Consider the following 13565-nt stretch of genomic DNA (forward strand, 5'->3'; position numbering starts at 1 on the left):
CAGTCACTGCAGCCATGAAATTAAAAGACGTGTGTTCCTTGGAAGAAAAGCTATGACAAACCTAGACATCACATTAAGAACAGAGATATCACTTTGCTGACAAATTTCTGTATAATCAAAGCTATGGTTTTTCCAGTAGTCATGTATGGATGTGAGTTGCTGTTGTGTTAATTGCTCAATCGTGTCCGACTCTTTGCAACCCCATGGACTGTAGCCCACCAGGCTCCTCTGTCCATGGGATTCTCCAGGCAAGGATATTCGAGTGGGTTGCCATGCCCTTCTCACTGGGATCTTCTTGATCTGGGGACTGAACCCAGGCCTCCTCTATTGCGGGCAGACTTTTTTTGAGCCACCAGGAAAGGGTACAGATGTGAGAGTTGGACCATAAAGTAGGCTGAGTGCCAGAGAATTAATGCTTTTGAATTATGGTACTGGAAAAGACACTTGAGAGTCCCCTTGACAAAAAGGAGATCAAACCAGTAAATTCTAAAGGAATTGAACCCTGAATATTCATTAGAAGGACTGATGCTAAGCTGAAGCTCAAATACTTTGGCCACATGACGGGAAGAGCCCCTGATGCTGGAAAAGACTGAGGGCGGGAGGAAAAGGAGGCGACAGAGGATGAGTTGGTTGGATGGCATCACTGACTCAATGGACATGAGTTTGTGCAAACTCTGGGAAATAGTGAAGAACAGGGAAGCCTGGCATGCTGCCATCCATGGGGTCATAAGTAGTAAGACATGACTACTGAACAACAACAACAAGGTAACAAAAATAGGATCAACAAGACAGGGCTCCAGGAAGAATGTATTCAAGAAAAAAATAAACAAAATTGATAGATTACCTGCTATACTGGAACAAAAGAATTTATATTTCTGTAGGGAATTTGGGAATGAATTAGCAATAGTCAAAGAAAACTAAGCAAATGGTAAAAACAAACCGTAACTTCAACAAAAATGAACAGATATGGCTTAACTGTGAATATTTACATAGTCACAACTAAGCAAACACTCCAAACTAATTTAGGCAAATACCAAGAAAAAGGGTATTGAGAAAATGAATGTGGAAAAGTATGTATATACCTGTGAGTAAATTGTCACCTTAAATTGTAGAAATGCTATATGTAAATAGAATAAAAGAGTACATGAAATAAGATTTTATGGCTTTACTGATGTTAACCAGAAGAACTGCTAAGAGTTGAAACTGTTATCTGCAGAGTGTGGAGGTCATGAGTAGGAAGAGGTTGGTCAACAGACTAATTTTTATATATGTAAATATATTAATTTGATATAAATAAATAGAAATCTAATTTTAAAAGATCATAGATAACATTTTAAAAATATATAAACAAGTTTAAAGAAAAAAAATTATTCGGTTCTACTCCATAGAAACAACCTCCATTCAAAGCACAGTATACTTCCTATAGGTTTCTTTTTCCAGGTGTATACATTTTTGTCTTATTCAGCCAAGATAATATAGTATCTGCATATACAGTTTATATTATGAGCATTTTCTATAATTTCTTAGTAAACATCAGCCCTGATAGCTGCATAATATTTCACTAGATGACTATACAATTTGTTTACTGTTGACAGTTGAGAAAACCTCTTGAATATAATGAGCTGTCAACAATCTCCACAAAATGCCATTATACACCAAGCCTTACTTCCTACAATTTCATGACAGAAAATTAGTAACTAAAATTCCATACCTATTATAGGTATAGTATTATAAACCAGAATGCAAAGAAGCTCAAAATTTAACTAATAAGAACAAGCTTATAATTAAGAAAAATTCTGGTACAAGATGAATTACAGTACTAGTCATGTTTTGTATCATCTTGGAGCTATCACATGTCTAGGAATATAAACTATAGAAATTACCAGAAATGCAAGAATATATGTTCATCACAGTGTTATTTACAAGGGCATAAGTTTGGGGGAAAAAACGTGTATGACACAGAAGACTAACTTACACTCTGGCTATTCAACATGGTACATTACCATAAAAATCTACAACATAGGGACTTGTCCAGTGGTTAAGACTCCATGCTTCCACTGCAGGGGGTATGGGTTGGATCCCTGGCTGGGGAACTAAAATTCCTGCATGCCATGTGGTGTGGCCCAAAAGAAAGAAAGAAAAAAAAAAAACTACAATATTACATTATGTGGGGGGGAAAAGCAGGATATGGAACTTATTACAGAGAATGAACTGTGCTTTCTTTAATTAGTAGATATACTTAAAAGTTTATGGGCAAATGCTGCTCCAAAATTACTTCAGTTACTTAGATCTATTCCACACCAGCTGAAGGATCAAGCATATAGAACAGTATTGACTATGCGGGTTAAAAAAACATACACATAAGACAAGAGAAAACCGAGGAGAGAACTTCAAAACTCTTTGGTAATCTATCCACTAATGAAGAGTTGAATGGGTTAAATAAGCATGTTTATCAAACTGCTATCAATTCCAAGTGCTGAACTACTCTGGAAATACAAAAGATGAAAAAAAAAATCTGGTAACTGCACTAAAGGAGACCACTAACTACAAAAAATTTAAAAACACATATAAACAATTGTAATACAGTCTAGTTTGCAATAACAGAGGTACTTATTTATATGATAAAGATGTAGTCAGTGACATATTTTGGTTTTTAAAGGCATACAAGTGGGAAGCAAACATGTAATTTTGACCTCAAAAGAAAAATAAAGAAACAGAGATTCAAGTGACTGAACCAGTATCAAGAATTATTTTACAACTATTTAACCTTTAATATTATTCAGTCTGGAATATGTAAGCCCATACTAAATTAAACTTAACCAGGATATTTTTAGATTTTCTTAGTATTAAGGTACACACTAAGACACAATTAAAATATGAACCATATTTGGATGGTATTGCTATAAACCACTTTTGTATGTTTTTGGTTAAAAACCTGCAAGCATTTCTTTTAGGTATATACCTAAGAGTAGAACTGCTGGATCACACGGTGTATATATGGCACTATTAAAGCTGAACAAATAGTTCTCCAAAGTGGTTATTCCAATTTACATTCCTGCCAGGAGAGTATGAGAATTCCAATGTTTCAGATCTTAGATAACTCATGGTATTGTCTTTTAATAAAGTATAACCTTTAAAAAATAGTTACGGTTCATAAGAATTTGCAAAAGTGGTACAAAGAGTTCCTGTGTACTGGTTCATCCAGCTTTTCCAAATGGCAACATCTTACATAGCTACAATATGTTGTCAAAAACAGGAAACTGGCATGGGTACTGGTACAATACTATGAACTCAATCACAGAGTTTATTTGGATTTCACTGGTTTTTATATGTATTTTTATTGCTTGGTGTATAGCTCCATGAAATTTTATCACATATGCAGAATCATATAACCATTACCACAAGCAGGAATCAGAACTGTTCCATCACCACAAAAAACCTCCCATATGTTATCCCTTAGTATTTACACTATCCCCTTAACCCTAATCCCTGGCAACCACTAATGGGCTCTTTATCACTATAATTTTCTCACATCAAGAATACCATATGAATGGAATCATATAATATGTAACTTTTTGAGACTGGCATTTTTCACTCAGCGTAATACCCTCAAGATCCATCCAAGTTGTTGTCTGGATCATTACCAACAGTTCATTTCTTTTTACTGCTGAGCAGTATTTCGTTATATGGACATATCACAATTTGTTTATCTAGTCACATGTTAAAGGACATTTGGGGTGTTTCCAGTTTTTGGTTATCACAAATAAAGATGTGTATAGGTTTCTATGTGAAAATTTTCACATAGAAAGTTTTCACTTCTCTGGCATAAATTTCCAAGACTGTGATTGCAAGTAAATATTTGATGGTTTAGTTTTAAAAAAAAATACCTATTTTTCAGGAAGAGTGGTTGTGCCATTTCATTTTCTCACCAGCACTGCAGGAGAAATCCAGTTTCTCTGCAACCTCACCAGCATTTGGCAGTATTACTATTTTTTTATTTTTAGTTACTTTGATAGATATGAAATGATATCTTGTGATTTTAATTTACATTTCCCTGTTAGCGAGCCATGCTGAACATCTTTTTCTTGTGTTTTTTACTTTTCTTTTGCCAGGTACAGATCCTCTTCAGTGAAGCATAAGTTTAAGTCCTTGACTAATTTTCTAACTGAAAAAACAACTTCTCTTACTGTTACATTTAGATAATTCTTCACATACTCTACATATGAGTTCTTTGTTAGATATGTAGTTTCAAATATTTCCTGTAAGTTGGTGACTTGTCTTTTCTTCTTCTTCACATAGTCTCTCACAGACAAAAGTTTTTAATTTTGGTTGTTCAATTATTGATTTTTTATTTAATGGCTTATATGCTTTTGGTGTCACAGTTAGGACATCTTTGCTTAATCTTAGTTCCTGAAGACTTTCTTCTATGTTCTCTTACGTATAATTTTTACACTTAGATTTAGGATCCATTTTGACTTGATTTTTGAATGGGGGTTAGGCTTAATTCAAGGTTTGTTTTCATCTTATGAATACCCCATTGTTTCAACACCATTTACTGAAAAGCTTATCCTCCCTTCATTGAAACATTTTTTTGCATCTTTGACAAAAATGTGTTTAACTTGTATTTCTCTGATGATTAATAAAAATGATCACATTTTTCTATGTGTATTGGTCATTTGGATATTATCTTTTGTAAAGTCTTTTCCAGGCTTTTTGCTCATCTAACAATGAGGTTGTCTGGTTTAGTATCCTGATTTCTAAGAATTCTTTACATATTCTGGATAAGAGTCCTTTTTGAATCCTTTTATTGAAAATAGCTTCTCCCAGCTTATGCTTTGCCTTTTCATTTTAGCATGAAATGCCTTCGATGAATAAAAGTTCTTAATTTTAATCATGCTCAATTTATCAATTTTTCCTTTTATGGTCAGTACTTTGTGTGTCCTATTTACAAAAAAATTCTTACTACAAAATCAGGAAAATGTGCTATTGCCAGTTAAAACCTTTATGCTTTAGTTTCAATATTTAAACCTATAAACTACTTGGAACTAATTATCAGGAAAATACAGATCAAGATTATGAAGCCTTGGGACTTCCCTAGCGGTCCAGCAGTTAAGAATCTACCTTGCAATGCAGGGTACGCGAGTTCAATCCCTCATCCGTTAACTAAGATCCCACATGCTGCAGGGCAACTAAACCCGCAAGCTAGAACTACTGAGTTTGTGCCATGCAATGAAAGATCCTGCATGACACAAAAAAGATACTGTATGCCACAATTAAGATCTGATGCAGCCAAATAAATAAATACTTTTTAAAAGATTATGAAGTCTTACTACTACTATATATCTATGACAATGGGTTAATAAAAAACTGACATCAAGCTATGATTAGGACAGATAACAAAATGAAACACATACTCTACCAGCTGGAGTGTAAATTGGTACAACCATTTGGGAAAAATGTTTTGGGAGTATAAGCTAAAGCTGAATATGCACATACACATTACCTAGCAATCCCACTTCTAGACATACACACAACATAAGCAATCTATATGTTCACTAAAAGATAAAATTCTTGAAAAAGTGTAATTTTTGGACTTCTAATTCTGGAAAGATAAAATAGACATGCTGTTCCCTATTCCTCACCGTGTGCACACACACATGCACGCACACTCAGTTGCTCAGTCGTGTCTAACTTTGCAATCCCTATGGAATGTAGCCTGCCAGGCTCCTCTGTTCATGGGATTCTTCAAGCAAGAATACTAGAGTGGGTTGCCATTTCCTACTCCAGATCTTCCTAACCCAGGGAACAAACCTGTGTCTCTTGCGTCTCCTGCATTGGCAGGCAGATTCTTCACCACTATACCACCTGGGAAGTCCTATTTCCCACCATAAATACAGCAAAAATGCCTGAATACTCTATATAATACAAACAAGAAGTTTCTTAAAAGTGAGAAGGAAGCACAGGGGCTTGAGACCTAACACATAATATAGCAGTAACTTCCACAGGCTTTCTTTTTGCCTTGTATATCCCAGACTGAGTGCTAAAGAACTGAGCAATCTGGAAACACCAGTGGGTGCTATCAAAATCTCCACAGAAAGCCTGCTCTCTAGCAAAAGGACCAAACAAGGGCCAGACCAGCAAGACAGAAAACTTTACAACAACAATCATTCGACACCAGTCAAACAGTACAGACAAAATGTGGGGTACCTTCACCCTTGTCACTAAAGGCTGAGAGGGAAGCCCAGACTTCCATCCTCACCTAATTGCAACAAGGCATAGCCAAAATAGTGTCAGATAAGTTTGAGTTAACAAAGTCCTCTCACCAATCCAGCAATGTCAGTGAAGACCATGTAGGGAACTAGGATATCCATTCCCACCAAGTGGTTGTACGAAAAACCCACTCTCCTGCTACTGGATTAGTATCAGAAGAAATCAGGTGGAGAATTAAGAATTATACCACAACTCAAACAGAAGAACAAAATGGAAATCTCAGAAAATGAAAAATACAGTAACAACAACAACAAAAAACTCAACAGATGAGCTCAATAGTAGAGAAGAGCCAACTCATTGGAAAAGACCCTGATGCTGGGAAAGACTGAAGGCAAAAGGAGAAGGGGGCAACAGAGGATGATATGGTTGGATGGCATCATTGACTCAGAGGATATGAATCTGATCAAACTCTGGGAGACAGTGAAGGATAGAGAAGCCTGGCATGCTGCAGTCCATGGGGGTAGCAAAGGGTTGGACATGACTGAGTGATTGAACCACAACTACAAGATGTAACCATTAGGAGAAACAGGTCACAGTACCTCTCTATCTTTGTAAGTACCTTTGACTCTAAATAGTATAAATAAATAAACATATAAATAAATATAAATAAAATAAATAAGTTTAAAAAAACAGTATCAAGCTAACCAAAGACCCTGAGACTGTTAAAAGTACTTCCTGGCCATACAAGGCATTATGTTACTATTTTAAAGCTTAAAGTGTCTAATGGCTTAACAATAAACAAAATTATATTTATTTTCTGAAAATTAACAAGTCATGAGAAAACAGAAGATGGATAGATAGAAAAACAGACATAATCTTTCACATTTGCAAATTTAATCCAGACAGATTTAGCTACTCAAGAGTAACTCCTGAAATCCATGGGGTGTTTGTGTGTGTGTTATGTATGTGTGTGTGTAAACACACGCACATACATGAAGAATCTGAATAAGAGACACTTTCTGGCAGATGTTTAAGGGGTTTAATTTGCTAGTGAATAAGCCAAGGTGACTGCTCACAACCGTATTTCAACATTGTTTCCTTCAGTTCAGTTCAGTTGCTCAGTCATGTGTGACTCTTTGCGACCCCATGAATCGCAGCACGCCAGGCCTCCCTGTCCATCACCAACTCCTGGAGTTCACTCAGACTCACGTCCATCGAGTCAGTGATGCCATCCAGCCATTTCATCCTCTGTCGTCCCCTTCTCCTCCTGCCCCCAATCCCTCCCAGCATCAGAGTCTTTTCCAATGAGTCAACTCTTCGCATGAGGTGGCCAAAGTACTGGAGTTTCAGCTTTAGCATCATTCCTTCCAAAGATATCCCAGGGCTGATCTCCTTCAGAATGGACTGGCTGGATCTCCTTGCAGTCCAAGGGACTCGCAAGAGTCTTCTCCAACACCACAGTTCAAAAGCATCAATTCTTCGGTGCTCAGCTTTCTTCACAGTCCAACTCTCACATCCATACATGACCACAGGAAAAACCATAGCTTTGACTAGACGGACCTTTATTGGCAAAGTAATGTCTCTGCCTTTGAATATGCTATCTAGGTTGGTCATAACTTTCCTTCCAAGGAGTAAGCGTCTTTTAATTTCATGGCTGCAGTCACCATCTGCAGTGATTTTGGAGCCCAGAAAAATAAAGTCTGACACTGTTTCCACTGTTTCCCCATCTATTTCCCATGAAGTGGTGGGACTGGATGCCATGATCTTCGTTTTCTGAATGTTGAGCTTTAAGCCAACTTTTTCACTCTCCACTTTCACTTTCATCACTAGCTATCAAATATAACTCTTACATGACAAATCATACGCTATTATGACATTTACAAATTTGGGAAACTGAACAAGTCAAAGGTTCAGATTAAATTTGACAAGAGTAGGATTACTCAGAATTCTTTCTTCACACTCATGCACAAATGATAACTTTTTAAAACATGGCAAACAGAATACAAAAATGTACTTATCTTTATATAGTTATATAACCATTAAAAAATAACTTTACTGTACTCAATCCCTTTGTAAGCTTTCCAGACTCTACAGATTTTAAATACCTAATAAAAATATATTCTTTCCTATGGTCTAACTGGAATTTCCCTAGTTATAACCCTAGGTGTAGTTCACAACGGGCTTCCCTGGTAGCTCAATGTGCTACCTGCAATGAATCTGCCTGCAATGTAGGAGTGGCAGGTTCAATCCCTGGATTGGAAAGATACCCTGGAGGAGGTCATGGCAACTCACTCTAGTATTCTTGCATGGAGAATCCCATGGACAGAGGAGCCTGGCAAGCTACAGCCCATAGGGTCACAAAGAGTCAGACACGACTGAAGCAACTTAGCACGCACACACGTAGTTTAGGACTCTGCTAAAATTAAAACATGTTTTACACACAATATACTACCTCTCAAACTTTAGAACATTTACTAAGGCATATCTCAGCCATCTTTTCATTCAACTAATCTCATCAGGCCCTTTGTTGTCCACTTGAAACACTGTTAATCGGCTATGTGTGAGTGTTAGTTGCTCAGTCGTGTCCAACTCTTTGAGATCTCATAAACTATAGCTTACCAGGCTTCTCTGTCCGTGGAATTCTCTAGGCAAGAATACTGGAGTGGGTTGCCATTCCCTTCTCCAGGAGATCTTCCCAAAGCAGGGACTGAACCTGGATCTCCCACACTGCAGGCAGATTCTATACCACATGAGCCACTAGGGAAGCCCTGTTAATTGGCTATACTCCAATACAAAACAAAAAGTTAAGAAAAAGCTAACCCCAACTCTTCATTACTTTCTTAAAGGCAATTTTTTCATACACACACATGTGTGTGTGCAAATATTTATACGTACACATACACATAAATTTTTCTCTTACAAATTCAGTTCAAGTATATTAATTGCTAACCGTTAAAAGCAACATCAGTAACACATATATGACACAACTTCTACCTACAGTGGTTTGAAGTATATTATTCAAGTTTCTACAATAAAGAGATCAAGAATACCTTAACTTTAACACCTGTGTCTCCAAAGATGATAAACACATGAAAGATGCTTCTCATCAAATATCATTAGGGAAATGCAAATTAAAACCATGTAAGGTTCCATTACACACCTATTAGAATGGGTAAATTTTTATTTTTAACTATAATACCAAGGAGGTAGAACAACTAGAACTCTCATACACTGCTGGTGGGAATGCAAAACTATACAATTACTTTGGAAAACTGTTTGGCAGTTTCCTACAAAGTTAAACATAAATTTACCATGTAGCCCAGCAACTGCACTCCTAGATTTTCATTTCACTTGGACAAATATCTATGGTCACACAAAACTTACACATGAATCTTTAAAACAGCTTCAATTTTAATTTCAAAACCTGGAAGCAACTCCAAGGTCTCTCAAACAGAAGTGATTAAACAAACCACTCATCCATATAATGAACACATTCAAACAATGAAAACTATGGTAACAAACCTTATACCCACACAATGAAATACTATAATGAAATACAACTCAACAATAAAAAGGAACTAACTATTGACATGCAGTAATGAGGATGAATCTCAAATGCATTTTGCTAAGTGAAAAAAGTAAGATTCAAAAAGCTACAAACTGCATGATCCCATGAGTGAATTTCCTAAAGGATGATGAAAGCATTTTATATCTGGACTTTATCTTGTATTTGTCAAAAATTATAGTAGTAGACAATAAAAGAGTAAATTTTATTATCTGCAGATTTAGAATGATTTTTAAAAAATTATACATTCAGAAAATGCTTCTTACCTCACATTAGTTTCATCATTAAATTCTTCAGCCCACTTTTTCCTTGACTGAGCAGTTGTAGAGCCATCTAAACGGTAATAGTCAATGTTTCTGAGCCACTTCCCTTCACCTGAAAATTCAACAAGAAAAAAGATATATACATATAATCCTAGTAGTAAAAGATTTACCTTTTTTGCTTGCCATTTAAGAGCTATTTATATATACTCTATTTGCAGAGCAAGACAAGAGATAACATTGTATTACTAGTGCAATTTACCAGAGATTTCCTTCTAACACATATTGAATAGCAAAAGTACTCTCAAAACTATTTCACCTACATGTAAATTTCATCCTTGATTAGAATCCTAAAAAACTTTCAAAAGAATATAATTAAGCTGTATGAAAATTCTTTTTAATTAAATCTAAAAATGACAAGGTTTCCCCCTTTGTTATTAACAAGTTGATACTAAACAGATAAAAACCAAAGACACTGAATGCATTTATTCATTCACTGAACAAATAATGACTGAATACTTATTTATACGCTAAAAAACATTCTATGATCTACTAAGGTGAAATAAAAGCAAAAATAAATCAATGGGACCTAATTACACTTAAAAGCTCTTGCACTGCAAAGGAAACCACTAACAAAATGCAAAGAAAATCCACGGAATGGGAGATAATATTCACAAACGATATGACCAACAAGGAGTTAATATCCAAAATACACAAACAGTTCATACAGCTAAATATCAACAAACAGTACTATCAGAAAATGGGGAGACCTGAACAGATATTTTTTCCAAAGAGGGCATTGTTGTTGTTCAGTCACCCAGTCATGTCCAATTCATTATGACTCCAGGGACTGTAGCATGCCAAGGCCTCCCTGTCCCTCACCATGTCTGGAAGATTGCCCAAGGTCACGTCCTTTGAAACGGTGGTGCCATCCAGCCATCTCATCCTCTGATGCCCTCTTCTTCTGCTCTAAATCTTTCCCAGTATCAGGGACTTTTTCAATGATTCAGCTATTTGCATCAGTTGACCAAAATACTGGAGCTTCAGCATCAGCATCAATCATTCCAATGAGTATTCAGGGTTGATTTCCTTTAAGATTGACTGGTTTGATCTCCTTGCTGTCCAATGGACTCTCAAGAGTCTTCTCTAGCACCACAATTTGAAGGCATCAATTATTTGGCCCTTTGCCTTCTTCAGAGTTCATGTTTCACAACCTTATGTGACCTCTGGGAAGACCATAGCCTTGATTATATGGGCCTTTGTCAGCAGAGCAATGTCTCTGCTTTTCAACACACTGTCTAGGTTTGTCATAGCTTTCCTGCCAAGAAGCAATCATCTTCTGATTTTATGGCTGCAGTCACCATCTGCAGTGATTTTAAAGCCCAAGAAGATGAAATCTGTCATTGCTTCCACCTTTTCCCTTCTATTTGCCACAAAATAATGGGGCTGATTGCCATCATCTTAGTTTTTTTAATATTTAGTTTTAAATCAGGTTTTTGACTCTCATCCTTCACCCTCATCAACAGGTTCTTTAGTTTCTCTTTGCTTCTACTATTAGAGTGGTATCATGTGTATATCTGAGGTTGTTATTGTTTCTCCTGCCTATCTTGATTCCAGCTTGTGCTTCATCTAGCCTGGCATTCTTCATGATAAGCTCAGTGTATAGGTTAAATAAACAGGGTGACAAACAGACAGCCCTGTCAACACTCCTTTCTCAATCCTGAACCAATCAGTTGTTCCATAGAGGGTTCTAACTGTTGCTTCTTGACCTGCATACAGGTTTCTCAGGAGACAGGTAAGGTGGTCTGGTATTCCCATCTCTTTAAGAGTTTTCCACAGTTTGTAATGACTCACACAGTCAAAGGCTTTAGTGTAGTTGATAAAAGAGAGGTAGATGTTTTTCTGGAATTTCCTTGCTTTCTCTATGATCCAGCAAATGTTGGCAATTTGATGTCTGGTACCTCTGCCTTTTCTAAACCTAGCTTGGACGCCTGGAAGTTCTTGGTTCATGCCTAGCATGCAAGATTTTAATCATGACCTTACTATCATGGGAGATGAGTGCAACCATATGAGCTGATGGGGACATTAAAAGATGTTTGACATCACTAATTATTCAGTTCAGTTGCTCAGTAATGTCTGATGTTTTGGGACTCCATGGACTACACAGCACACCAGGCTCCCCTGTCCATCACCAACTCCCGGAGCTTGCTCAAACTCATGTCCATCAATTCAGTGATGCCACCCAACCATTTTATCCTCTGTCGTCCCCTTCTCCTGCTGCCCTCAATCTTTCCGAGCATCAGGGTCTTTTCCAATTAGTCAGTTCTTCTCATCAGGTGGCCAAAGTATTGGAGCTTCAGCTTCAGCATCAGTCCTTCCAATGAATATTCAGGACTGATTACCTTTAGGATTGACTGGTTTGATCTCCTTATAGTCCAAAGGACTCTCAAGAGGCTTCTCCAACACCACAGTTCAAAAGCAACAGATCTTCAGCACTCAGTTTTCTTTATGATCCAACTCTCACATCCATACATGACCACTGGGAAAACCATATAGCTTTGACTAGACAGACCTTTGTAGGCAAAATAATGTCTCTGCTTTTTAATACGCTGTCTAGGTTTGTCATAGCTTTTCTTCAAGGAGCAAGCATCTTTTAATTTAATAATTGACTAATTATCAAAGAAATGCAAATGAAACCATAATATCCTTTCCCACTTGCCAGAATGGCTATCATCAAAAAATCTACAAATAACAAATGTTGGCGAATATGTGGAGAAAAGGAAACCCTTTTACCCTGTTGGTGGGAATGTAAATTGGTTCAGCCACTATGGAAAATAGTATGGAAGTTTCTCAAAAAAACTAAAAATAGAACTACCATAACATCCAGCATGGAGAAGGCAATGGCAACCCACTCCAGTGTTCTTGACTGGAGAATCCCAGGGACAGGGGAGTCTAGTAGGCTGCCGTCTCTGGGGTCACACAGAGTTGGACATGACTGAAACGACTTAGCAGCAGCAGCAGTAACATCCCATAATTCCACTCCTGGGTATATATCCAAAAAGTCTGAAAACACTAATTCAAACACATACATGCACCCCAATGTACACAGGAGTAGTCAAGATATGGGAGTAACTCAAAAGTCCATCAACAGACAAATGATTAAAAATTTGTGGTATACACTCAAACACAGACACATGAATATTACTCAGCAATAAAAAAAAAAGAGTGAGATTCTTCCATTTTCAGCAATATGGATGAACCTAGGAAATAGTCTACTTAGTGAGATAATTCAGATAGAGAAAAGACAGATGCTGTATCACTAACATGTAAAATACAAAAAATTACCCATACAAAGGTATATAACAAAACAGAAACAGACTCAGAGATACAGAAAACGAACTAGTGGTTACCAAGGGGGAGAGGCAGAGGAGAGGGGTAAGAGAGAGGTAAGGGATTAAAAGATACCAACTACTATGTATAAAATAGATTTTTTAAAAAGGGTATATTGTATAACACAGGGAATAACAGTC

The 13565-nt window shown here is 36.8% G+C and overlaps 1 protein-coding gene across 18 annotated transcripts in view; it reads right to left on the reverse strand.

Moving 5' to 3' along the window:
• The window catches only part of ATRX (ATRX chromatin remodeler), a 284412-nt gene that overhangs the window by 44175 nt on the left and 226672 nt on the right, over positions 1-13565 (reverse strand). For all 18 annotated transcript variants that reach the window (XM_086387280.1, XM_086387277.1, XM_086387288.1 and 15 more), the window contains one exon: positions 10042-10150. In XM_086387280.1, the coding sequence (XP_086243406.1) occupies positions 10042-10150 (109 nt within the window). The remainder of the gene's footprint in view (positions 1-10041; positions 10151-13565) is intronic.

Source organism: Bos grunniens, chromosome X, assembly GCF_055505025.1.
Source record: "Bos grunniens cultivar Pamir isolate PY7600 chromosome X, Bosgru_T2T1.0, whole genome shotgun sequence".
NCBI lineage: Eukaryota > Metazoa > Chordata > Mammalia > Artiodactyla > Bovidae > Bos > Bos grunniens.